The sequence below is a fragment of the Scyliorhinus torazame genome, chromosome 3 (assembly GCF_047496885.1).
Source record: "Scyliorhinus torazame isolate Kashiwa2021f chromosome 3, sScyTor2.1, whole genome shotgun sequence".
NCBI classification, from domain to species: Eukaryota; Metazoa; Chordata; class Chondrichthyes; order Carcharhiniformes; family Scyliorhinidae; genus Scyliorhinus; species Scyliorhinus torazame.
Window position 1 is genome coordinate 64,133,133 of NC_092709.1, and position 26,054 is coordinate 64,159,186.

General features: G+C 47.8%; 2 protein-coding genes across 2 annotated transcripts in view; both read right to left on the reverse strand.

The window, feature by feature from the left end:
- LOC140408487 (scavenger receptor cysteine-rich domain-containing protein DMBT1-like) overlaps positions 1-4,762 on the reverse strand; it is a 177,148-nt gene extending 172,386 nt beyond the window's left edge. Inside the window, exon 1 of the mRNA XM_072495740.1 lies at positions 4,658-4,762. The gene's annotated coding sequence lies outside the window, so the exon portion shown is untranslated. The remainder of the gene's footprint in view (positions 1-4,657) is intronic.
- A 114-nt stretch (positions 4,763-4,876) lies between these two features.
- LOC140408489 (scavenger receptor cysteine-rich domain-containing protein DMBT1-like) overlaps positions 4,877-26,054 on the reverse strand; it is a 231,948-nt gene continuing 210,770 nt past the window's right edge. The window contains exons 11-13 of the mRNA XM_072495741.1: positions 18,757-19,071; positions 5,399-5,713; positions 4,877-4,974 (exon numbers count right to left, since the gene is read on the reverse strand). Coding sequence (XP_072351842.1) covers positions 4,880-4,974; positions 5,399-5,713; positions 18,757-19,071 — 725 coding nt within the window. The 3' untranslated portion in view covers positions 4,877-4,879. The remainder of the gene's footprint in view (positions 4,975-5,398; positions 5,714-18,756; positions 19,072-26,054) is intronic.

Genomic DNA, 26,054 nt, shown 5'->3' on the forward strand with positions numbered 1-26,054 from the left:
TCTGGTTTGGTCTTGATTACTTTAATGTATCCAATTGTTCCCGGCGATCGCTCATTACTATGCAGATGGTTTTTTGGTTTCGGTTCCGTCTGGGTTCTGCAAGTCCCAATATACAGGAAACTTTGCACCTGCTTGTTTCCCTGTGCTTGGCTGAATTTCCCTGCATTCTTAGCGGATCTCCATTTTAAAGTCGGGAAGTGGCCAACCCAGGTGGCTACAAATCTCACTGCAGTCTATGACATTGTGTGGCACAAAGGTCTACTGGTCAAACTTTCTAGCGTCCTACCACCCAGGGTTGTTGGTACCATCGCTTCTCTTCTTCAAAACAGACTATTTCGAGTCCATATGGCGCCCGAAGCCAACACACGGAAGAGGCAGCAAAATAGACTGTCTCCAGGATCAGTACTAGCCCCCACCCTGTTCAACCTGTACATAAATGATCTGCCAGCCACCATAAAGCCACGAGTTCATCTACGCAGCTGAAATTGGCTGTGTTTACCAAGTGAGAGATTTAAAGGACATTAACAGTGCTCTTAATGACAACCTTTGTAAACTTGCTGACTACTGTCAAAACTGGTGCCTCAAACCAAGTGCTGCCAAAACTGTATCATGTGTCTAGTGTGATGAATGTAGGAATTTCAGATATGTTGTATTGTATGTATTTGGTATAGTAAGAGCTAAAAGCCTGGGATGGTGTATGACTGCTGCAGTATTGTTTTTAAAAATCCTGGTTTGAAAGATAGCTAGGCTTTTTGGAGCAATTAAAGCATCGTAAAAGCTTGGGCTAATGGACTTTTATTTATATTAAGAGGATTACATGGGGAATAGTTAATTTGAGACATTGTGTTCAGTTTATCAAGATGACGCAGTTAATGGGAGGAGCCAGGGGCTGAAGCAGTTTGGTGTTAAGCTTTTCCGAGTTAGTTTTTGGCTGGGGGGTCAGCTGAGAAAGTTTCTGAAGAATACAGCCAGAGATTATTCATTACACTGACAGGGTGCCAGGTCTCTTTCTTTCAAGCAGTTTCAAAAGATCTCTCTTTCCCAAAGTGGAGAATTCAAGACATCTCTATACAGTAAGTATTCCTGAGTGCTAACTGTGTTTAAAAGTGGATTGGGATCGGAGATGATTATGTTGTTTGAGTGGAAATAAAGATAGCAGTTAAAGGTTATTGTGTCACTGTATTGATGAGCATTATTTAAGGGGGGTAATTGAAAGCTATTTTCTTGTGTGATGTTAAAGATATTTTAATACTCCGTCAGTGATAAAGTTTGTTTTAATACGCCATGGGCGCGATTCTCCGAAATGGAGACAGGAGTGTTCGCGTCGTCGTGAACGCCGAAACGGGTGCGGGGACTACTAATTCTGGCCCCCACAGGGCCAGAGGTTCACTCCACTCCAGCCTCCCTTCCCAGCGCCAAATGGGCACCGTGCCAACCCGCGCATGCGTGGGGGACTTCTTCAGCACGCCGGCTCCGACGCAACATGGCATGGGTGTTCAAGGGCCGGCCGCGCAACAGAGTAGGCCCGGGGGGGGGGGGGGGGAAGAGGCCGCCGATGGGCCCCGATCGTGGGCCAGACCCCATCGGAGACCCCCCCGGGGACAGAGCCCCCCTCCGCCCCCCCCCCCACAGGCTGCCCCCCCGACCCTTCGTGCAGAGTTCCCGCCGGCAGCGACCAGGTGTGGACGGAGCCGGCGGGACTCTGCTTTTTCCACGCAGGAGAATCGGCGGCCCCGCCGCGTACAGTGGCCCGCGACCCACGCCGCGTCAAACATGCCGGTGCAAATGGCGCCAATTCTCCGCACCTCGGAGAATCGCGCGCCGTCGTCGGGGCAGCGTGGCGCGGTTGCGGCGATTCTCCGGCCCGGCGGGGGGCTCGGAGAATCGTGCCCCATATCCCTATTGTGCATGAAGTCACTCCTGGAGCGAGGTATTCTTTCCTCATAGTCTTACAAATTAAAATAAAATATTGAAGTTTCTGTTCAGAATCCTAGCTACTGTTGGGGCCTGGTCTGAGATCATAATACTACCACCTTGACAATGTAATAAATCACCAAGAACTTGACCCCTACCTAAATGGCAGCTGCATCAAACACCCCCCTACACCAACCTATCTTGGTGTTGTTTTGAACCGCACACGGACCTTCAAACCACACCTCCAGAACGTTTCAGCTGGACTGAAGACTTGAAAAAATCTCATCAGCAAGCTAGCAGGAGCCTTTTTGGGAGCTGTGACAGCCCTCACAAGGACCAAAGGCAATCACTGATCAAACTCCCCATGGAGCTCGTGCAGTTACTCCCATGGTTATGGAGTCCCTGCCATCCCAGCTAGGACTCATTAACAAGCCCTTTAAATACCGTTCTAGACCCAGACAGGGAGTTCTGTTCATCCAGGTATGGGACACTTGTGTTGTACACGGCAGGAGCAGCTTTACTTTTGCATATAAAATAAATCACTTAAACCTTCACCTTCATATCTCCTGGATTACTCCAGGAACCAACACCAGAACTTTAAGGCCTTCCTCTTTGACTCTCTGCTACTAGCCAAGTACTGTGCTTCAGTCTGGAAGAACTCTGCACATTGCAAACTGATAGATGTCCAGCTGAATGAGATCCATGAGGAACATTGCAGGAGTAACCTGGTCAACAAACAAAGTGGCTGCCTGTGCTCTGCGCAGCCACAAATCCATTGTGTAGATAGCACAGCACGAAAGAGTGCACAAAATCTGGGTCTGCCACTGGCAGAAGACATCATCCACCCACCAGGAAAACGCCTCATCTCAAGGCGACCAATCTGGACCAACCTACCTGAGCTAAAAAGTTCTGCTGCGGACTTGTGGAAGGACCTGTGGTCGAACACCAACAACACAGCCCAGAATCAAACACTTGATTGATGATCCCATGTTGGAAATCCAAGGTTTTGACCTCCCGTGCGGCGAATGGGTCAAACTGAACAGATTTCGCACTGGAGTCAGACCCTGCTGCAACAATTTCTCCTGATGGGCCACTCGACTCACCCCTGTGCAACTGTGGCAAAGTGCAAATCATGGTGCATATAATCAACAAGTGTCCTGACCTGTGCTTCAGTGGTGGGACCCTCCCATGTTGCGTTCGGGCTGAGGGCGGGGGGGGGGGGGGGGGGGGGGGGGGGGGGGGTCAGGGATTCTTTTGGGGGCCTCGGAGATTGGGACACCATTTAAAAATGGCACCCCAATCTCTCGCTACAAGTAGGGGTTCCGGGTGACAGGAGCTCCGCATTGTAAAAAATGGAGCTGTTTACAGCTTCGGCTGCACGTTTCCCGTTCAGACCCTTCAAAGTGAGTCGCGTCGAATAACCATGTGTTGTTCGGCACTAATGAGTGCCGGGAAAACATGCGGTCTAAACGTGCTCGTTTAGAGATTTTGGGAAGATCGCGCCCTGAGTCACTTTTTTGCGGTCTCACGAGTTTCTCCCCGTTCAAGCCCACACTTTGGACTGGATTCTTCCACCCCGCCGCAAGATCGCCATGGCGGGACACAGACCATGTAAAGGTCCATTGATCTCGGGCAGGAATTTCCCATCACTGGGTGGGCACGGCCAGAGAATCCCACCCTTAAAATGATTTTAAAATGATCCCTGGGAAGCTGAACCCACTGGTCGGACCGGCTCCATAGAGATCGGGGTCACCATTTGAAAAGGGGTGCCTTGATTTCTAAGCGGGCTTGTGGGTTCCCCCACATCCCTCCCCCACCCGCAGGCAATGTGCCCCCCCCCCCCCAAACATATGGGCACTACCCACACACCCCAAGCAGTGACATCCCGCTATTGGGGTGCTCAGGACCCCATTTTCAGATCTTCCCGTGCCCCTTTCAGGCCCCCCCCACACTACACCCCCGCAAACTTGCCGGAGGCCCCTTCATACGCATCCTGCACCCAACCCTTCATGCACCCCTCCTCCCTCCTATCATGGGCATGGCCCTCTTCAGGCCTGACTATTGACCGTGCCACTCTGGCACCCGGGCAATGGCACCAGGGTGGCAGTGCCAAGGTGCCAGCTTGGCCATGCCAAGGTGCCTGTGTTCAAGAGGGAGAGCCAGGGGGGTCATCCTGTCCTCACCCTGACCACCCAGGAGCCTCCTATGTCCTGGGAAAACCCCCAGGTGTCATTCCGCCTGGTCTAAGTTTGTGTTAGCCCAGTACTGAACGGCACCCAACATGGGTTTCCTTGGGGAGGCCAGTAGATGCCGGGAGCCCAATAGATCACGGGTCAGCATGCCTAAGCGGGTTTTAAACCTACTTAGGCATGCGAGGTTTGGTCCCACCCATTGTGGGGTGGGATCCAAGTCACGCCGCCTCACGAGATCTGGGTAGATCTTGCGAGGCAAACTGGTCGTCGGGATGCCCTCTCCGGCCATCTACCGGCCACGCCACTCTCCCATTAAGGCGCAACGCCCATTAGACCGTGCCCTTAGTCTCCCAAACAGAGAATCCAGCCGTCTAGCTCTAACTATCTTCAGCTGCTTCATCAATAACCCTCTCTCCATCATAAACTTCAGAAGCAGGGTTACAGATTCTGACAATGTACGGATTATTTCACAATTGCCCAGATAATGAAGCAGTCAGTGCCGTCTCCTCCTGACAAATAATATTTGGATGTCACAAAAGGAAAGCACTCACCTGAGCAGGTCACACCAATATCCTTCCCATGTGTGCAGTTATTTACACCCCATGGATTGGCAGAGCACAGATCGAGGGTAGACTCTGTCCCGTTACACCTCACATCACCCAACCAGATGTTCCCAGTCCCCTCTCCATAGTAGGGCTCCAGACTGTACTGACTCAGCTGTCCCACAATTCAACATCCTGCAGACCACACTCGTAGTGTTTAGATCCCAGCCATCATCGCAGACGGTTCCCCAGATGGGAATTGTGATAAACCTCAACTCTCCCAGAGCACATGTTGTTGCCACTCACCAAACGCACAGGTATTGGACCTGGAATAGAGATGGGAACAAGGTTAATCTGGTCTGGGATAACCTGAACTTTCACTGGGTTCACATCTGGATTTGTCACAGGGGTACAAAACTGCATCCAATCTATTAAGCTTACATCTGAAGGTGGGCCACAGTTAGAGAATTGGGAATAGATTTTGAGAACACAGTATTAGAAAGGAAAAGGTGCAGCAGAGATTCACTGGGTGTTCGCAAGAATGTGGGATTAGCTATGGAGAGAAGATTAAAGGGACACCTGAGAGATTACTGGGTCATAGCAGGGATGGGAGAGCAAAAGAGTGTGATTACACTGGGTGGGATATGAAAGGGCATGGGGAATGAGAAGGCGAGTGGGATTAGACTAGGCAAGATAATAAAAGGTATGGGGAATGTGTAGGAGAGTAGCATGCCGAGTGAGTCCACTCACCTGTACATATTACTCCAGCGTCCTGGCTGTGTGTGCAGTCTTTCAGCCCTGAGAGATTGACAGAGCACTGATCGAGGGCAAGCTCTGTTCCCTTACACTTCACAGCATCAAACCAAATGTCCCCAATCCCTCCTCCATAGTATGCTCCTGTCTGTGCTGACAAGGCTGTCCCACAGTTCAACACTCTACAGACCACACTCGCTGCGTTTACATCCCAGTCATTGTCGCAAACAGTCCCCCAGGTCGAGTTACGATACACTTCAACTCTTCCAGAACACACGCTAGTACCGCTCACCAGTCGTATAGGTACTGGACCTGAAATGAGATGATAACATGTCCTTTGATTTGTCACACTGCTTTTTCAACATCCAGTTATAGCAATCATTTTCTTCAATTAAATGTCGGGAAGACTGAAGATCATTGCAAAATTTGCTCACTCATCATGAGTCCATAAGACCATAAGGAATATAGGAACAGGAGTAGGCCGCTGTGGCCCCTTGAGCCTGCTCCACCATTCAATATGATCATGGCTGATGCAACATACCTCATGCCCACTTTCTTGCCCTTTCCTCGTAACCCTTGAGTTCCTTACTAATCAAGAATCTATCTATCTCAGCCTTAAATATACACAAGGGATCTGCCCCCACAGCTCTCTGCAGCAAGGAGTTCCAAAGATTCACAACCCTCTGAGAGAAGAAATTCCTCCTCATCTAGGTCTTAAATGGGCACCCCTTTATTCTGAGACTATGCCGTCTGGTCCTAGACTCTCCCATATGGGGAAATATCCTCTCAGCATTTACCCTGTCAAGCCACATCTCATTCTTCTAAATTCCAATGAGTAGAGTCCCAACCTGTTTAACCTTTGCTCATAAGACAATCTCTCCATACTGGGGACCATCTTGTGAACCTTCTCTAACCACCTCCATCCTTCTCTCTGAGGCCGGACAGTATTTTTCATAGAATCATTGAAATTTATGGCATAGGAGGAGGTCACTTGGCCCATCATGTCTGTGTTGGCCAATAAAAAGTGAATGTCACTTTCTAGCTCTTGGCCCACAACCCTGTAGCTTACAGCATTTCAAATGTACATTCAAATATTCTTTAAATACGATATGGGATTCTGCACTACCACCCATTCTGACAGTGAGTTCCAGACCTCCACCACCACCGACTTAATACATTGCTCCTCAACTCTAGGTTTTATATTTTATAAAAGTAGGATTTAGTTTGCCTGCTTAACTTGACAATTTTTCGAGGCTGTATTCAGCAAGGCTAACAAGGCCAAGCTGCCATTTTGCACCAACACCTGTCTAAAAATAAGTCATTTTGTGATTTAAAAACCTGTTGCAAAACTATGCAGCATACACTAAACACTGGTATTACAAAGTAGCAACCACCAGCAACAAATAATTAGAAGAACCTCAATTACTCTATAATTGAAGAGTAAGTAATTAATTAGTAGTTGATGAAAGTTAGTGTTTTGTTATGCTCTTGTCATAGCATAAGCTGTTTCCTTGATGTGCACTCTGACAAAGGAAGGTTCAGACTTGGAGATAGCTTTAACACGTTTAATAAACTATTAACAATTCTCCTACTTGGATTCGACGCTACTGTTAATCCTTCTATAGCTACTCAGACTGACAAACCAGTCTGCTACAATCCACGTGGTGGGTGTGATGTTCAATCAACCCTGTGTCTGTACTCACTGAGAGTCTCCACCGGAAAGAGGCTGAGCATGTGTGATGTGTCCTTTTGTATGGGTTGGTGTAATGCCCTCCTGTGGTAGTGTCACCTCTGTGTGTATTGTGACTGCCCATTGGTCGTGTCCTATCTTACTGACCTATTGCTTGACTGTCTGTGTGCCATGTCTCTGGTGTTCCCTCTAGTGTCTAGCTAGGTGTAGTGTATGTACATTAACCCTTTGTGTACTTACAGTGATGTGTATCACCACATCCCCCCTTTTTTCATGTTACATATTTTCAGTACAGTGTTAAAGAAAATTTAACAAACTAGGTAGATGAGTGATACTACGTACAGGTTATGATATCAGTGATCATTAAACAATAAGTCCAAATCATATGCATGAGTCCAAAGTTCATGAATTATTATGGTCGAGTGGCTTTCTTGTTTGGTTGGTGAGTTGGTGATATTGATGGTGGCATTGCATTGTAAATGCCATCAGTGTCCCTGTGCTGAAGGAACCAAGAAGTAGTCACATCACTTCGTTGTCGGATTTGGACTCTTTTTTTTTTTCTTTCGATGCTTGTGGTGGTAATTCTTGATGACATCTGTCCTGAAAGCCAGATTGCCTGTTGGTAGTGCAGCAAACGTGAGTGGTAAATTGCATCGTCCTGCCATGGTATGTCATTGTACTGAGCTGAGCATTAACAATGTCCCTCATTTGCAGAGTTGTGCCATGTCGTACCAGTCGTAGTTCCATTGGTGTTGTTTTTGTCGCGCTTGTTGTCGACGTTGGTGCCTTTGGTACGCTTCTCGTTATTGTCTTTGATGTTGCTGTTGTGTTGGTCGGTTTTGTTGTTGTGTTTGCTGCGCTCAAGGACCACACACTGTGGATAATACGAGTCCTCCACACAGTTACTCATGTTAGCGTGCTTTGTGGCATCTGCTGTCTCCTTGAGCGTGCCATCACTGAGTTTGCGGCGCTCACCGTCTGGAGTCATGTCCGGCTTACGTGAATCAGTTTTGGCTGCTGGATGCTCCCCGTCTGGAGTCTGGTCTGTTTCACCTGACTCAGTTTTGGCTTGTCGATGCTCCCCGTACGGAGTCACTGCAGGTTCACTTGAGTCAGCTGAGATTTCTTGATGCTCCACATCCGGAGTCAAAACATTCAGGAATGCATTTGCTTTGGTTGTCACTGTTTTGTTGAGTTGAGCTACATAGATTTAACAGTTCACTCTTGGAACCATGTTTTGTTATGCTCTTGTCGTAGCATAAGCTGCTTCCTTGATGAGCACTCTGACAAAGGAAGTTTCAGACTTGGAGATAGCTTTAACACGTTTATTAAACTATCAACAATTCTCCTACTTGGATTCAACGCTACTGTTAATCCTTCTATAGCTACTCAGACTGACGAACCAGTCTGCAACAATCCACGTGGTGGGAGTGATGTGTAATCAACCCTGTGCCTGTACTCACTGAGAGTCTCCACTGGAAAGAGGCTGAGCATGTATGATGTGTCCTTTTATATGGGTTGGTGTAATGCCCTCCTGTGGTAGTGTCACCTCTGTGTGTATCATGACTGCCCATTGGTCGTGTCCTATCTTACTGACCTATTGGTTGACTGTCTGTGTGCCATGTCTCTGGTGTTGCCTCTAGTGTCTAGCTAGGTGTAGTGTATGTACATTAACCCTTTGTATACTTTGTGATGTATATCACCACAGTTAGATTATTTTGAAATTGAAGTCTCACACTCAAACATGTTATGACAGTATGTTGTGAGAAGGGAACCCACGCTATCCAGGTCCCTATCAGAACACATAACCTTGACTAGTCTAATACTGGTCCAAATGAATAAGGAAAACGTGTTAAAGTACTTAATTTTGTCTTCATGTTTTAGGCAATGTTCGCAAATGAACAAGTCCAATGAAATTTGTTGGGAGGCGTGTTGTTTACGGAACATAAAGAAATCTTTTTATTTTAAGAAACATTTTATTGGGCATTTATATTTTTAACATTTTAACATATTAACATTCTAAATAACAGAATGGTCCGACACACACAAAAACCTCACAGTAACATGTCCAACTTCCCCCCCGCCCTAATTCCTAGCTACCCAGATATGAGATTCCCTGCCCTTATTCTCCACTTCCATGCCTCCACCCCCCCCCCCCCCCCCCCCCACCTCCACCCCATGCCTCTGCTGACGATCAGTTTTCCTTAAAGAAGTCGATGAACGGCTGCCACCTCCGAGTGAACCCCTATGTTGAACCCCTTAAGGTGAACTTGATCTTCTCTAGCCTGAGAATATCTGCCATGTCACTGACCCTCACCCCCTACTTTGGAGGCTCCGGGTCCCTCCATCCAGCAAAATCCGTCTCCAGGCCACCGGCGAGGCAAAGGCCAAAATGTCAGCCTTTCTCCCCCACTGGGCTCTCAGATCTTCCGACACTCCAAATATTGCCACCTCTGGACTCGGAGTCACCCTCCCTTCCAGGACCTCTGACATGACATCTGCAAATTCCTGCCAAAATCCCCTCAGCTTCGGACACGCCCAAAACATATGTATATGATTTGCAGGATTTCCCCTGCACCTCCTACACCTGTCATCCACCTCCTCAAAATACCTACTCATCCGGGCCACAGTCATGTGAGCCGTGTAGACCACTTTGAACTGGATCAGGCTAAGCCTGGCACACGACGAGGATGCATTGATTCTTTTCAGGGCCTTCTCCCATAGCCCAAATTCCAACTCCCCCCCCCCCCCACCTCCAACTCGTCTTCCCACTTCCTCTTCACCTCCCCGATTGGGACCCCTTCCCACTCCATCAATTCCTTATATATTTCCGAGACCCTCCCTTCCCCAACCCCTGTTTTTGACATCACCTTATCCCCTTGGAGGGATACGAGGGAAGTTTGGAACCTGTCTCCGAACAAGGTCCCGTACGTGCCGGTACTGGAATCCGTTCCTACCCGGTAACTCAAACTCCTCCTCCAGCTCCTCCAGGCTCGGGAAACCCTACTCAATGAAAAGGTCCCCAAATCTCTCAATCCCTGCCCGCTGCTACCTCCTAAAGACCCCATCCAGCAGCCCCGGAGCGAACCGGTGATTGTCACAGATCGGTGACCACACCGACGCCCCCTCCAGTCTCATATGCTGCCTCCATTGCCGCCACACTCTCAGGGTTGTCACTACTACTGGGCTTGTGGAGTACCGAGCTGCCGCGAATGGCAGCAGTTAATAGAGCATCCAGACTCGTGCCCTTACATGATGCCGCCTCTACTCGCTCCCACACCAACCCTTCCCCCTCTACCCACTTCCTAACCATCGAAATATTAGCCACCCAGTAGTAGTTAATAAAGTTCGGAAGGGCCAAGCCTCCCTCCCCGCGCCCTCGCTCAAGAAGGACCGTCTTCACCCTCGGGGCATTCCCAGCCTATATGAAACCCGAGATCGCCGCGTCATTTTCCTAAAAAATGCCTTGGGGATAAAGACTGGGAGACACTGAATAACAAACAGCAATCTCAGGAGGACTGTCATTTTCACAGTCTGTACCCTCCCCGCCAATGACAACGGGAGCATGTCCCACCTACGGAAGTCCCCTTTCATTTGCTCAATCACCCTGGCCAAATTTAGTTTATGAAGCTGACCCCAGTCCCTTGCCACCTGAATCCCCAGATACCTAAAACCCCTTCCCACCATTTTGAACGGCATCTCCCTCAGTCTCCTCTCCTGGCCCCTTGCCAGGACCGCGAAGACCTCGCTCTTTCTCATGTTTAGTTTGTAGCCTGAGAACTGGCCAAATTCCTCCAGTATTCCTGCAATCCCCCCCAATGGGTCTGTTATATACAGCAGCAAGTCGTCCGCATAGAGCAAGACCCTATGCTGCACACCCCCCCCCCCCCCTCTCACTATCTCCCGCAAAATGTTCGATGCCCTCAGGGCCATTGTGAAAGGCTCTATGGCCAGGGCAAACAGTAGTGGAGAGAGTGGGCACCCCTGCCTTGTCCCCCTGCACAGACTAAAATGCTCTGACTGGACCCGGTTGGTCCCTACATTCGCCACTGGTGCCTGATAAAGCAACCGGACCCAATCCCTGCACGAACCCAAACCTTCCCAGGACATCCCACAGGTACCTCCATTCCACCCGATCAAAAGCCTTTTCTGCATCCATGGCCACCACCGCCTCGACCTCGCGCCCCTCCGCAGGCATCGTTATCACATTTAGGAGAAGTCTAATATTGGATGGCAGGTGTCGTCCCTTCACAAATCCCGTCTGGTCCTCCCCATTACCTCCGGGACACAGTCCTCTATGCGCATGGCCAAGATCTATGCCAGCAATTTAACATCCACATTCAACAGGGAGATCGGTCTATATGACCCACAACTCTCAATGATGTTGAATTTGTCAGGCGGGTGCTGGGATCCTTATCCCGCTTCAAAATAAGGGAGATCGATGCCTGCGATAGCGTTGGGGGGAGCACTCCCAGCTCCTTGGACTCATTAAAAGCCTTTATCAGGAGCGGCCCTAGCAACCCGGAGAACTTTTAAAAAATCTCAACCAATCAGGTCCCGGGGCCTTACCCAATTGCATCGCCCCTAACCCGTCTAGAACATCCCCAAGCCCAATTTGGCGCTCCCAAACCCTCCACCAACTCCTCATCTATCCTCAGGAACTCCAGCTTCCCCAGGAATCGCTTCATACCCCCCTCTCCGGCTGGGGATTCCGATTTGTACAATCTACTGTAAAACTCCCGAAATACATCATTCACCCCTGCCAGAACCAAAATTAACTTCCCCCCTGTATCTGTTACTTTCCCAATTTCTCTCGCCGCCTCCTGTTTCCTCAGCTGGTGCGCCAACATCCTGCTGGCTTTTTCCCTATAATTCATAAACCGCCCCCTTCATCCTCCTCAGCTGTCCCTCCGCCTTATCTGTGGACAAGAGCACAAATTCCAGCTGCAGTCTCTCACACTCCTTCAGAAGCCCGTCATCCGGAGACTCCGCATACCTCCTGCCCACCTGTAAAATTTCACCTGTCAGCCTGTCCAACTCCGCCCACTCAGCCTTCTCCTTATATGCCCGAATTGAGATGAGTTACCCCCGAACAACTGTTTTCAGTGCCCCCCCCCCCCACCACCCCCGCCAAAACCTCACCTGTGTCATTGATTATTTTTTTAAAATTTAGAGTACCCTATTTTTTTTTTCCAATTAAGCGACAATTTAGCGTGGCCAATCCACCTAACATGCACATCTTTGGGTTGTGGGGGTGAAACCCATGCAGACATGGGGAGAATGTGCAAACTCCACACAGACAGCACACAGAGAGTGACCCAGGGCCGGGATTTGAATCCGGGTCCTCAGCGCCGCAGTCCCAGTGCTAACCACTGCGCCAATTGTGGGCCATTATTGGAATACCATGGATCACATGTATCTCTTTTAGCATCTTAATTACTGCCTCTATGGTAGTCATATATAGTTGCTTCATATCCTTGCATCTGGAGAAGTCATCCATCACTATAAGTGATGAGTTGCTGTTATAGCCAAACAGGTCGACACCCAGCCTTTCCCAAGGTCTGTTAGGGAATTATGTAGGGATGAGGGGATCCCTCTGGTCCTGCCTATGCATTGCACAAACCTGGCAATTGGCAATAGTCTCTTTGATTGCTTTGGACATGCCTGGCCATCTGAAAGTGCATTGGGCCCGCGTTCTGCACTTTAGCGATGCTCAGGTGGATCTGGTGCTTTTTTTAAAGATCCCTGGCCACAAGGAGACTGGGATGACCAGCTGTTTGCCATAGACCAGAAGGTCATCAATGACCGTAAAAAGCTTTTTGTTGTTCAAACAAAGTTTTTGTGGTATCACAATTTGGTCTCTATTGAGGCCATTCTCGTTAATAGAATCTGCAGACGGAGGCTCACTCCTCATCGCACATTTGCTCCTGGTGAATCTGATGGAATTGCTGGTGAAACTGTTGGAGTTTATTTGTGGTCACTGACAGGTGTATTCTCATTGATTTGGAGCTGGCTTCCAGTTCTTCAACAAAATTGACATCCTGTTTTTGCAAGTATGACTGCTGTTGTCTGATTTTTTTACCTTGGATGTATTCCGTCTCGGAGACGAGCCTTTGGAGGCACAGGCAAAAACCTCTGGATCCTGGGAGGCATCTTTACCAGCTCCTTGTTGTCCAATGTAAAGGACATGTTGGTCCATTTTGCATGGCCCCTGAGGCCAATGATGTAGTAATACAACATTTTGCATGCCCACATTACTTCAAGGGTTTCCTTTCCCATGACAATGTATCGCATCTCTATCTCAGACAACCCTCTGGAAATGTAGTACACTGACTGAAACCTTCCATCCAGTTGTTCCGAGAGTAAGACTGCTCTGAGGCCAGTGTACAAAGCATCGGCTGTTCTGGTGGTGGATAGGGATGGGTCATAGTGAGCCAGAATGTCAATGGAGAGAAGCATCGCTTTCATGCAAGTGATCATTTGCTCTTGATGCGAGTCTCCGCACCATGCTTGGTCTTTCTTAAGTAATTGCCTCAAGGGTTCTGTGACCGGTGCCAAATTCAGTAAAAATTTTACCATCTGGTTCGCCATACCCGGGAGAAGCTGAAGGCTGGGCACTGAGGATGGGTGTGGAAGCCACTAATAGCCTCGGTTTTATGTGGGTCTGCCATGCTATCATTGTTGTTGACAGTGTGTCTCAAAATTGCATTGTTGGAAAACATACATTTGTTGTTCAGTTTTGATACAGCACACTGCTGCAAATCTTTTGTCATGTTCCTCCACTCAGGAACCGTGAACTAAGACATCATCCACATAGCAAATAATCCCCCTCAACGTGCTTCAAAATGGCCAGCATCATGCGTTGGAATATTTCTTATGCTGAACTCATCCTAAAGCCTAAATGGTTGTAGCATAATCTGCCGAAGGGATTGATAAATGTCATTGGGACTCCTCATCAATATAAATATGCTAGAATCTGCTGTTTGCATCCAGTTTTGAAAATATCATGCTCTTCGAGAGTTTAATTAGGCCATCGTCCATTGAGGACCTGGGATGAACTTCCCTGGCTTTGGCCTTGTTAAGCTGTGCCAGATCGACATAAATTCAGGGGACTGTTTGGGTTTGGGACTGGGAACATCCTAGAGCACAAGTGGTCAGTTGTGTGACTGGGGAGTTGTCTCTCGTTTGTCATCTCATCCAGCTGCTGCTGTAGGTGCTTCATGAGGGTGTGGGGGACCTTTTGAGAAGTGACAATGCACACGGGTTTAGCATCCTCCTTTATTACCCCCTTGCATTGGGTTGCATTTGGAGCATATTAACAAAGGCAAATTACTGCGGATGCTGGAATTTGAAACGAAAGAGAAAATGCTGGAAAATCTCAGCAGGTCTGGCAGCATCTGTAGGGAAAGAAAAGAGCTAATGTTTTGAGTCCAATGACTCTTTGTCAGAGAATGTGGGGAATATTTATACTGTGGAGTGAGAATGAAAGATGAGTTATAGCCACAGAATCCCAGGGAAACGGGGTGCTAATAGCCACAAAAACCAAGGGAAAAGAGTGCTAATGGCAGTCCCCAGAGAGAACAAAAGGTTTGAGAAGCCAAACAGCATAGAAACTAACATCAGAGGCTAAACTGTGACAGATGGAGATGTGGGGGAGGGGAAGGGGGAAGCAAAGGGGAGAAGGGGTAAGGAAAGGTGGATAAGATTAGCGGGGGGGGGGGGGGGGTTAAATATATAGTAAGAAAGACAAGACAGAAATGGTAAGACACAGTTGAAATGAAATGGGATGAAAACAAATGGGTCGAGGTGGGGTAGAGCTGATCATCTGAAGTTGATGAATTTGATGTTGAGACCGGAAGGCTGTAGCGTGCCTCATCGGAAGATGAGGTGTTGTTCCTCCAGTTTGCGTTGAGCTTCACTGGAACATTGCAGCAGACCAAGAACAGACATGTGGGCATGGGAGCAGGATCTTTTGTTAAAATGGCAAGCAACGGGAAGGTCCGGGTTGTGAATGCGCACAGACCGAAGGTGCTCAGCAAAGCGATCACTCAGTCTGCGTTTGGTCTCTCCGATATAGAGGAGACCACATTGGGAGCAGTGAATGCAATAGACCAGATTGGAAGAGGAGCAAGTGAAACGCTGCTTAACCTGGAATGAGTTGGTTTGTGTTTTGGGCCTGGGATGTTAAGCATGGAAGAGGTAATGGGGCAGGTATTACACCTTTTGCGATTGCATGGGAAGGTGCCATGGGTGATGGGAGAGGTACTGGGTATGGTGGAGGAGCGGACTAGATTATCCCGGAGGGAACGGTCTCTGCGGAATGCTGACAGAGGGAGTGAAGGGAAGATGTGTTTGGTGGTGGCATCACGCTGGAGTTGGCGAAAATGGCTGAGGATTTTGCTTTGCATACGGAGGCTGGTGGGATGAAATGTGAGGACGAGGGGCGTTATCCTTGTTTTGGGAGGGAGGGGAGGGGGCGAGGGTAGGGCACGGGAAATAGATTGCACACTGTTGAGGGCCCTGTCAACAACTGTAGGTGGGAAATCACGGTTGAGGAAGAAGGAACACATTTTCGAAGAACCATTTTGGAAAGTGGCATCATCGGAACAAATGCAACGGAAGCGAAGGAGTTGAGAGAAAGGGGCAGAGTCCTCACAGGGTGTAGGGTGCGAAGTCCAGGTAACTGGGAGTCAGTGGGCTTGTAGTGGATATTAGTAGATAGTCTCATCTTTCATTCGCACTCCACAGTATAAATATTCCCCACATTCTCTGACTGTTAGCATTGACAAAGAGTCATTGGACTCGAAACGTTAGCTATTTTCTCTCCCTACAGATGCTGCCAGAACTGCTGAGATTTTCTAGCATTTTCTCTTTCATTGGAGGACATTAATGTTGTCTATGAGTGTGCTTTGCTCCACAGCACTGATATAGTTATTGTGCTGGTCTGTTCTGGCACCACCTTTCGTGACTTAGAATGTCCCTGTGTCTTTGTTGCTTAATTCGATTGATTGAGAGTTTGTCTCTTGATCAAAGTCTCTTGATGCCAGAATTAGATATAAAAGATGGTTTTGGATAGATACTTGCGTATACAAAGTGAAGAGACCCTGTTTTGTGTTTTCTCAGAGCAGAGACAGAATTCCTGTCGGTGTGAGAATGGGTAGTGCAGCACTGAATCCAGGAATAGAGGCAGAATTCTTGTTGCTGTATACCCCAGATAGTGCAGTTTCCTCCGATTTAGAAGCAAAATTCCTGCTGACAAGTGTTGAGGTAATTTTATGCTTTTTATGGATTGGCCATCCATTTTAATGGCATGAAGTCTCTAGTGTATTATTGACAAGTATACATTTTTGTTATTTTCCTCTGTTAATTGCGAAGTATATTGTTGTCTTACTTTATCCTTTATTTAATAACATTTGGTATTATTTACTAATTCAGTGCCTCAGTCCTTGCCTGATAGTTATATCTCTGTTGAACTAAAACAGTTTGAAGGATTCATTTGGGATCCAGTAATTAGGCTGCTCGAAATCAAACTAAATTAGTCTAGATTAATCAAAACACCCTTTCTTTTTAAACGTACAAATTCTTCTCTCAAATACTTTAAATCAATGGCCCCTTATTATTTCGCTCTCTGCTAAGGGAAATATGCCCTTGCTACCCACTATCTAGGTCCTTCATAATTTTATATGCTTGAATTAAATCAGCCCTAAGTCTCATCCATTCCAAAAAAAGACAGCCTTGGCATACTATTTTACTATGAAGTGAACTTCCAATCCCAAATACTCACCATCATCAAACCTACATACACCAGTCACCTCTGCTCCTGCCTCAGCTCATCTGCTGCTAAAATCTGGTGTATGTTGCTTGTGATTAGTCAAGGAATAGATTCAGAGACATAGATGTCTGAGCAATAACTGCTTATTGTAAGAGCAGAACTATTTATACATCTATAGATATACAAGACTGGTGGTCTTACTCAGTTCACTGCCACAAACCGTTTCCATCCTGCCTTCTAGTCATGTGACTCTCTTACACCATCATGTGGGTAGTGCTGTTTTTCCGGTCCCACACTAACTCTTTCAGCCGAAGTCCGCGGACATGCCCTTTGTCACCTCTGGACTGGATGTTCTCCTGTTCAGACTCCTACCTTCCAGCCTCTGTAACCATCAGCTTATCTAAACTCTGCTGCTCTGTGTCCTAACACACACCAAATATCCCTGTGCTCACTGATCAATTAGCTTCCTGTCCTGCAATACTTGACGTTCAAAATTCTCATCCTCATATTTCAAATCTTTAATAGCCCTAGGGCCCCAGTCCGTATATCTGTAACCTCCTCCAAGCCTACAAATCTCTATGGGCCTTGCTACCCTCCCTACCTCTGTAACCTTTTCCAGATATACAATTCTCAGCCTCGTTTTCAAATTCCTCCATGGCCTTCACGCTTCTCTCCGCCTGTAACTTTCTACAGCCAGACAATTCTTTTCTTCTTATTCAAATCTCCCAACACCTCCTCCCCATCACTGTAGCCTCCATCAAGCCTATAATTATCATCTTTGTGTTCACATTCCTCCATTAACCTCACCCCCTTCCTAGCTCTGTCCAACCTCTTCCAACCTCACAACTGTCCAAGATCTCTGCACTCCTCCAAATCGGGCCGCTTGTGCGTTTCTGATTTTAATTGCTCTACCAGTGGCTGCTGGGCTTTCAGCTGTATCAAACAATCATTACCTCCCTAATATACTCCTCGACCTCACTCCCTTCTTTTCAGAGTGCTCTTTAAAATCTGCTTCTTTGTTAAGCTGCTGCCTTAATTCCTCCTTATTTATCTTGGAGTCACATTTTGTTTGACAACCATTAATGTGAAGTGCCTTGGGACATATTACCATATTAAAGGTGTTATATAAGTCCAACATATTCCTCTTGTTGTTAATTTCACTGCTCATACCATCTGCACATCATAATTTAAAAATATATATAATCTTTATTATTGTAACAAGTAGGCTTACATTAACACGGCAATGAAGTTACTGTGAAAAGCCCCTAGTCGCCACATTCCGACGCCTGTTCGGGTACACAGAGGGAGAATTCAGAATGTCCAATTCACCTAACAAGCACGTTTTTCGGGACTTGTGGGAGGAATCCGGAGCACCCGGAGGAAACCACACAGACACGGAGAGCTCAGACAGTGACTCAAGCCGGGAATCGAACCTGGAACCCTGGCACAGTGAAGCAACAATGCTCACCACTGTGCTCCCGTACAACATAACTAACCTCAGCCGAGTGGGTATCCGCACTGCTGGTCTTACTTGAACGAGCTGTGAACGAGCTGTCTAGCCAACTGAGCTCCCCAAACGAATCCCACTAACCTCATCTCGACCCATTGCCCTGAAAATACCCCAAATATTCCTGCTCCTATTTTTCCCCATAAATCAATCTCAATCCCGAACTAGTCCCACTGTCCCACCCTTCCCACAATTCTGTATCAATACCAAACTATTCCACTGTCCAGCTCTCTCCCCATGTCCTGCGTCAATCACAATCTAAGTTTCCCACTCTCACTCTCCCTATAGGCCTGTGGTCATGGCATATACTGTTTAGAAATTAGAAATCTCTCTCATCGAAGATACATTCAAACAAACTAATGGACAAGAACAGGGGTTGTACTCACCAAAGCAGGTAACTCCAGCATCCTCCCCATGTGTACAGTTATTCACCCCCCAAGCGTTGGCAGAGCAGTGACCAAGGGCAGGCTCTGAACCGTTACACCTCACACCATCCAACCAGATGTCCCCAGTTCCCTCTCCATAGTAGGCTCCAGTCTGTGCTGACAAGGCTGTTCCACAATTTAACACTCTGCAGACCACACTCGCTGCATTTACATCCCAGCCATCATCACAGACGGTCCCCCAGGCGGAGTTATGATAGACCTCAACTCTCCCAGAGCACATATTGTTACCATTCACCAGCCGTATGGGCACTGGACCTGGAAAAAAGATGGGAACAAGGTTAAACATTTCTGACATTACCTGCACTTCCACTGAGCTCCATGTCTGGATTTTTCACACGGATTCAAGACTGTATGATGTCTATTGAACTTAGACCTCCAGGACACCATGGTTGGAAAATTGGGGGCAGATATGGCACCATATTGTACTATTTAAAAAAGGAAACAATGGAGCACAAATCACTGCGTGTTAGTACGGGTAAATGGTTAGTTACAGCAAGAGATTAGGGAAGATTAAGGAAGAATTGAGAAATTATTGGGCATTACCAAGGGAAGATCGGGGTCATAGGAGTGTGATTAGAGTGGATGGGATATTAAAGGGTGCAAGGAGTGAGCAAGAGAGTGGGATTCAATTCAGTGGAATGTTAAAGAATAGAGGGAGTGATCAGGAGAGTGATATTGGCATGGATGGGATAAAAGTATGAGCAGGAGAGTTGGATTTGAGTGGGTGGGGTATTAATAAGTATAGGAGTGAGGGGAGGGTGGGAGAACTAAAGGTACACATGTGAGTAGGAAAGTGAGGCCTGACTGCATAGAATCTTAAAGGTAATGGGGAGTGAGAGGGCCAGGTAGAGAAATCATGGGACCTGGTGTTTCTCCTACGTTTTTTCCCACCACTTCTCCACCTTTAACCTTCCCCCAACATCCTTTGAGCACCCACAATTAGAAACCATAGTCAATGTGGGGTTGAACAGTTTTATACAGATTTAGCAACATTTCCTGGCTATTGTACTCTGATCCTCCATTTATTAAGTACAGATTTCAGTCTTTTATACTTTACAATACACAACTTGGTTGCTAATATCATGTAACCAGTGTCATGATATTCAAACATACATTATAACACATACATAATGATAGACAGACCAACGGACCAATTAGCACACATAACACGACAGCCAATCACAGACAAGAGCAGACACAGTATAAGACAAGAAATACAACACTTCCTGGGCAGTCCATCTGGAGACAGCACAGGGCCAGGACCTCATAGCAAGACACTCACACAGTCACAACGTGCTGAGTACCAAGTCTGATGTATAAATAGTTAGATGGAATAAAACTGCATTGTACCAATCGCAAACGTGTTGGTCCGTCTGTACCTCAGAGCACCCAACACCTCATGATACCAGGAGTGAATCAATACCTACCGGCAAATCTGCCATCCTGAGCCATGGACTCCCGCAACAAACCGCAGCCGTTGCAAGTCACTGGGAACCTGGGCACAAATTGGAAGCTCTTCAAGCAGCGCTTCGAACTCTTCATGCAAGCCAATGAAAAACAGGGCGCCTCGGACGAAACAAAGATTGCCATGCTCCTCACTACCGCAGGTCAGCACGCCATCGATGTATACAACTCCTTGGTGTTCGCGGAAGGTGAGAACAAAGCTAAGTATAACACGGTCCTCCTCAAGCTCGACAAGCACTTCAACGTTGAGGTCAACGAAAGCTTTGCGAGGTATGTCTTTCAGCAGCGCCTGCAAGGTAAGGATGAGCTCTTTCAGTCCTTCCTGACGCACCTCCGCATAATCGCGCAGTCCTGCGGTTACGACACCACCTCAGAGTCCATGATCCGGGACCAGATCGTTTTTGGCGTTGCCTCCAGTGGCTTACGCCAGCAGCTTCTAAAAATTAAAGGCCTGACCTTTGCATCTGCAGTTGAAGTCTGTGTCCTGCATGAGAATGCGACTAGCCGATATGCCCAATTTCAGGCGACCGAATCGGCACGGAGGGGGTTCCACACGATCGAATCAGCAAGCCAGGCCGCCCATGAGGCGGAACGCGTCCAGGCAATCGGGTTTCTCCCGGTCCGCGGCCCGGACGAGGGCAACCGTTTTGTGCGCTTTTTAAGGCCTCCCGCGCTTGTGCGCGCCAAAACCTACGGCAACATTGAGGGACGTGCTGCGCAGGCGCGCCAGACGCAAGACCAAACTGCGCATGAGCAGTGGCGTAACGAACGCCATGACGTCATGACGTGCGGCAACTGTGGAGCTGCACATTTAATAGGGCAATGTCCTGCAAAAACCCGACAATGCCTACGCTGTGGCAAGATGGGCCACTACGCTGCCTACTGTCGAGCGGCTCAACCTGTTGATCTTCCACATCTCCGACAACCTCGCAGGAACGTGCGGGCCATTCAGCCTCCACATCACGACATCCAAACCGACGACACAGATGACCAAGACGCCTTTCGGGTTGCGGTCATTGATGCGAACCGGGTCAACACCATCAATCCGGGCGATGAATGGAGTGCCACCCTAACGGTCAACCGATCGCCGATTTCATTCCGCCTGGACACCGGCGCCTCCGCCAACCTCATAGCATGGTCAGCCTTCTACGCCATAAAGGTCAGACCACCAATCCAGCCATCCCGGTGCAAGATTGTCGACTACAACGGGAACGTTATCCCGGCCATGGGATCCTGCCAGCTCCAGGTGACACACAACACACACACACACACCTTTAGCTGCACTCAGGACACATTTATATTTATAACCACGTAGGCACATCATCTTGTAAAAAGGGGGGGATGTCATGATATTCAAACATACATAACACATACATAATGATAGACAGACCAACGGACCAATTAGCACACATAACACGACAGCCAATCACAGACAAGAGCAGACACAGTATAAGACAAGAAACACAACACTTCCTGGGCAGTCCATCTGGAGACAGCACAGGGCCAGGACCTCATAGCAAGACACTCACACAGTCACAATGTGCTGAGTACCAAGTCTGATGTATAAATAGTTAGATGGAATAAAACTGCATTGTACCAATCACAACCGTGTTGGTTCGTCTGTACCTCAGAGCACCCAACACCTCAACCAGCTCTGCTTCTTTGAACCTGGCCCTATGAAATACCCAGAAAATAACATTCAAAGGATTTGAACTTCACAAGCACTGCAAGGAACAATCCTATGCATAAATGAGATTATCCTGAAAGAACTGGCATATTCTATTGGCACAAGATTTTTAAATTAGTTTTTTAGGCGGGAACAGGAAGTCGACCCGCGGACGTCTGGGAAGACCCTCACCAATAAATTCTGGTGGAGAGGAAACCCGAGACACTACACGTGTAGTGTCTCCCACCCGCCCTCCTCCTCTAACCTAATAATAAAACCCATTGGTCTGAGGTAAGTACCATATTTTATTATATTATTATTATTTTTTATAAAAATTTAATTTAGTTGTTAGCCAGATCTTGGTAGAAAGTTAGAGGAATGGCAGGGAAGGGAGTGCAATGTTCCTCCTGCAGGATGTTTGAGGTGAGGGATGCAGTTAGTGTCCCTGCTGATTTTACCTGCAGGAAGTGCTGCCATCTCCAGCTCCTCCAAGACCGAGTTAGGGAACTAGAGCTGGAGTTGGAAGAACTTCGGATCATTCGGGAGGCAGAAGGGGTCATAGATAGCAGCTTCAGGGAATTAGTTACACCAAAGATTGGAGATAGGTGGGTAACTGTAAGAGGGACTGGGAAAAAGCAGTCAGTGCAGGGATCCCCTGCGGTCGTTCCCCTGAGAAACAAGTATACCGCTTTGGATACTTGTGGGGGGGACGACTTACCAGGGGGAAGCCATGGGGTACGGGCCTCTGGCACGGAGTCTGTCCCTGTTGCTCAGAAGGGAAGGGGGGAGAGGAGCAGAGCATTAGTAATTGGGGACTCTATAGTCAGGGGCACAGATAGGAGATTTTGTGGGAGCGTGAGAGACTCACGTTTGGTATGTTGCCTCCCAGGTGCAAGGGTACGTGATGTCTCGGATCGTGTTTTCCGGGTCCTTAGGGGGGAGGGGGAGCAGCCCCAAGTCGTGGTCCACATTGGCACTAACGACATATGTAGGAAAGGGGACAAGGATGTCAGGCAGGCTTTCAGGGAGCTAGGATGGAAGCTCAGAACTAGAACAGAGTTGTTATCTCTGGGTTGTTGCCCGTGACACGTGATAGTGAGATGAGGAATAGGGAGAGAGAGCATTTAAACACGTGGCTACAGGGATGGTGCAGGCGGGAGGGATTCAGATTTTTGGATAACTGGGGCTCTTTCTGGGGAAGGTGGGACCTCTACAGACAGGATGGTCTACATCTGAACCTGAGGGGCACAAATATCCTGGGGGGGAGATTTGTTAGTGCTCTTTGGGGGGGTTTAAACTAATGCAGCAGGGGCATGGGAACCTGGATTGTAGTTTTAGGGTAAGTGAGAATGAGAGTATAGAGGTCAGGAGCACAGATTTGACGTCGCAGGAAGGGGCCAGTGTTCAGGTAGGTGGTTTGAAGTGTGTCTACTTCAATGCTCGGAGTATACGAAACAAGGTAGGGGAACTGGCAGCATGGGTTGGTACCTGGGACTTCGATGTTGTGGCCATTTCGGAGACATGGATAGAGCAGGGACAGGAATGGATGTTGCAGGTTCCGGGGTTTAGGTGTTTTAGTAAGCTCAGAGAAGGAGGCAAAAGAGGGGGAGGTGTGGCGCTGCTAGTCAAGAGCAGTATTACGGTGGCGGAGAGGATGCTAGATGGGGACTCTTCTTCCGAGGTAGTATGGGCTGAAGTTAGAAACAGGAAAGGAGAGGTCACCCTGTTGGGAGTTTTTTATCGGTCTCCTAATAGTTCTAGGGATGTAGAGGAAAGGATGGCGAAGATGATTCTGGATATGAGCGAAAGTAACAGGGTAGTTATTATGGGAGACTTTAACTTTCCAAATATTGACTGGAAAAGATATAGTTCGAGTACAATAGATGGGTCGTTTTTTGTACAGTGTGTGCAGGAGGGTTTCCTGAAACAATATGTTGACAGGCCAACAAGAGGCGAGGCCACGTTGGATTTGGTTTTGGGTAATGAACCAGGCCAGGTGTTGGATTTGGAGGTAGGAGAGCACTTTGGGGACAGTGACCACAATTCGGTGACGTTTACGTTAATGATGGAAAGGGATAAGTATACACCGCAGGGCAAGAGTTATAGCTGGGGGAAGGGCAATTATGATGCCATTAGACGTGACTTGGGGGGGATAAGGTGGAGAAGTAGGCTGCAAGTGTTGGGCACACTGGATAAGTGGGGCTTGTTCAAGGATCAGCTACTGCGTGTTCTTGATAAGTATGTGCCGGTCAGACAGGGAGGAAGGCGTCGAGCGAGGGAACCGTGGTTTACCAAGGAAGTGGAATCTCTTGTTAAGAGGAAGAAAGAGGCCTATGTGAAGATGAAGTGTGAAGTTTCGGTTGGGGCGATGGATAGTTACAAGGTAGCGAGGAAGGATCTAAAGAGAGAGCTAAGACGAGCAAGGAGGGGACATGAGAAGTATTTGGCAGGAAGGATCAAGGAAAACCCAAAAGCTTTCTATAGGTATGTCAGGAATAAGCGAATGACTAGGGAAAGAGTAAGACCAGTCAAGGACAGGGATGGGAAATTGTGTGTGGAGTCTGAAGAGATAGGCGAGATACTAAATGAATATTTTTCGTCAGTATTCACTCAGGAAAAAGATAATGTTGTGGAGGAGAATGCTGAGCACCAGGCTAATAGAATAGATGGCATTGAGGTACGTAGGGAAGAGGTGTTGGCAATTCTGGACAGGCTGAAAACAGATAAGTCCCCGGGACCTGATGGGATTTATCCTAGGATTCTCTGGGAGGCCAGGGAAGAGATTGCTGGACCTTTGGCTTTGATTTTTATGTCATCATTGGCTACAGGAATACTGCCAGGGGACTGGAGGACAGCAAATGTGGTCCCTTTGTTCAAAAAGGGGAGCAGAGACAACCCCGGCAACTATAGACCGGTGAGCCTCACGTCTGTAGTGGGTAAAGTCTGGGAGGGGATTATAAGAGACAAGATTTATAATCATCTAGATAGGAATAATATGATCAGGGATAGTCAGCATGGCTTTGTGAAGGGTAGGTCATGCCTCACAAACCTTATTGAGTTCTTTGAGAAGGTGACTGAACAGGTAGACGAGGGTAGAGCAGTTGATGTGGTGTATATGGATTTCAGCAAAGCATTTGATAAGGTTCCCCACGGTAGGCTATTGCAAAAAATACGGAGGCTGGGGATTGAGGGTGATTTAGAAATGTGGATCAGAAATTGGCTAGCTGAAAGAAGACAGAGGGTGGTGGTTGATGGGAAATGTTCAGAATGGAGTACAGTCACAAGTGGAGTACCACAAGGATCTGTTCTGGGGCCGTTGCTGTTTGTCATTTTTATCAATGACCTAGAGGAAGGCGCAGAAGGGTGGGTGAGTAAATTTGCAGACGATACTAAAGTCGGTGGTGTTGTCGATAGTGTGGAAGGATGTAGCAGGTTACAGAGGGATATAGATAAGCTGCAGAGCTGGGCTGAGAGGTGGCAAATGGAGTTTAATGTAGAGAAGTGTGAGGTGATTCACTTTGGAAGGAATAACAGGAATGCGGAATATTAGGCTAATGGTCAAGTTCTTGAAAGTGTGGATGAGCAGAGGGATCAAGGTGTCCATGTACATAGATCCCTGAAAGTTGCCACCCAGGTTGATAGGGTTGTGAAGAAGGCCTTTGGTGTGTTGGTCTTTATTGGTAGTGGGATTGAGTTCCGGAGTCGGGAGGTCATGTTGCAGCTGTACAGAACTCTGGTACGGCCGCATTTGGAGTATTGCGTACAGTTCTGGTCACCGCATTATAGGAAGGACGTGGAGGCTTTGGAGCGGGTGCAGAGGAGATTTACCAGGATGTTGCCTGGTATGGAGGGAAAATCTTATGAGGAAAGGCTGATGGACTTGAGGTTGTTTTCGTTGGAGAGAAGAAGGTTAAGAGGAGACTTAATAGAGGCATACAAAATGATCAGGGGGTTGGATAGGGTGGACAGTGAGAGCCTTCTCCCGCGGATGGATATGGCTGGCACGAGGGGATATAACTTTAAACTGAGGGGTAATGGATATAGGACAGAGGTAGGTTCTTTACGCAAAGAGTAGTGAGGCCGTGGAATGCCCTACCTGCTACAGGAG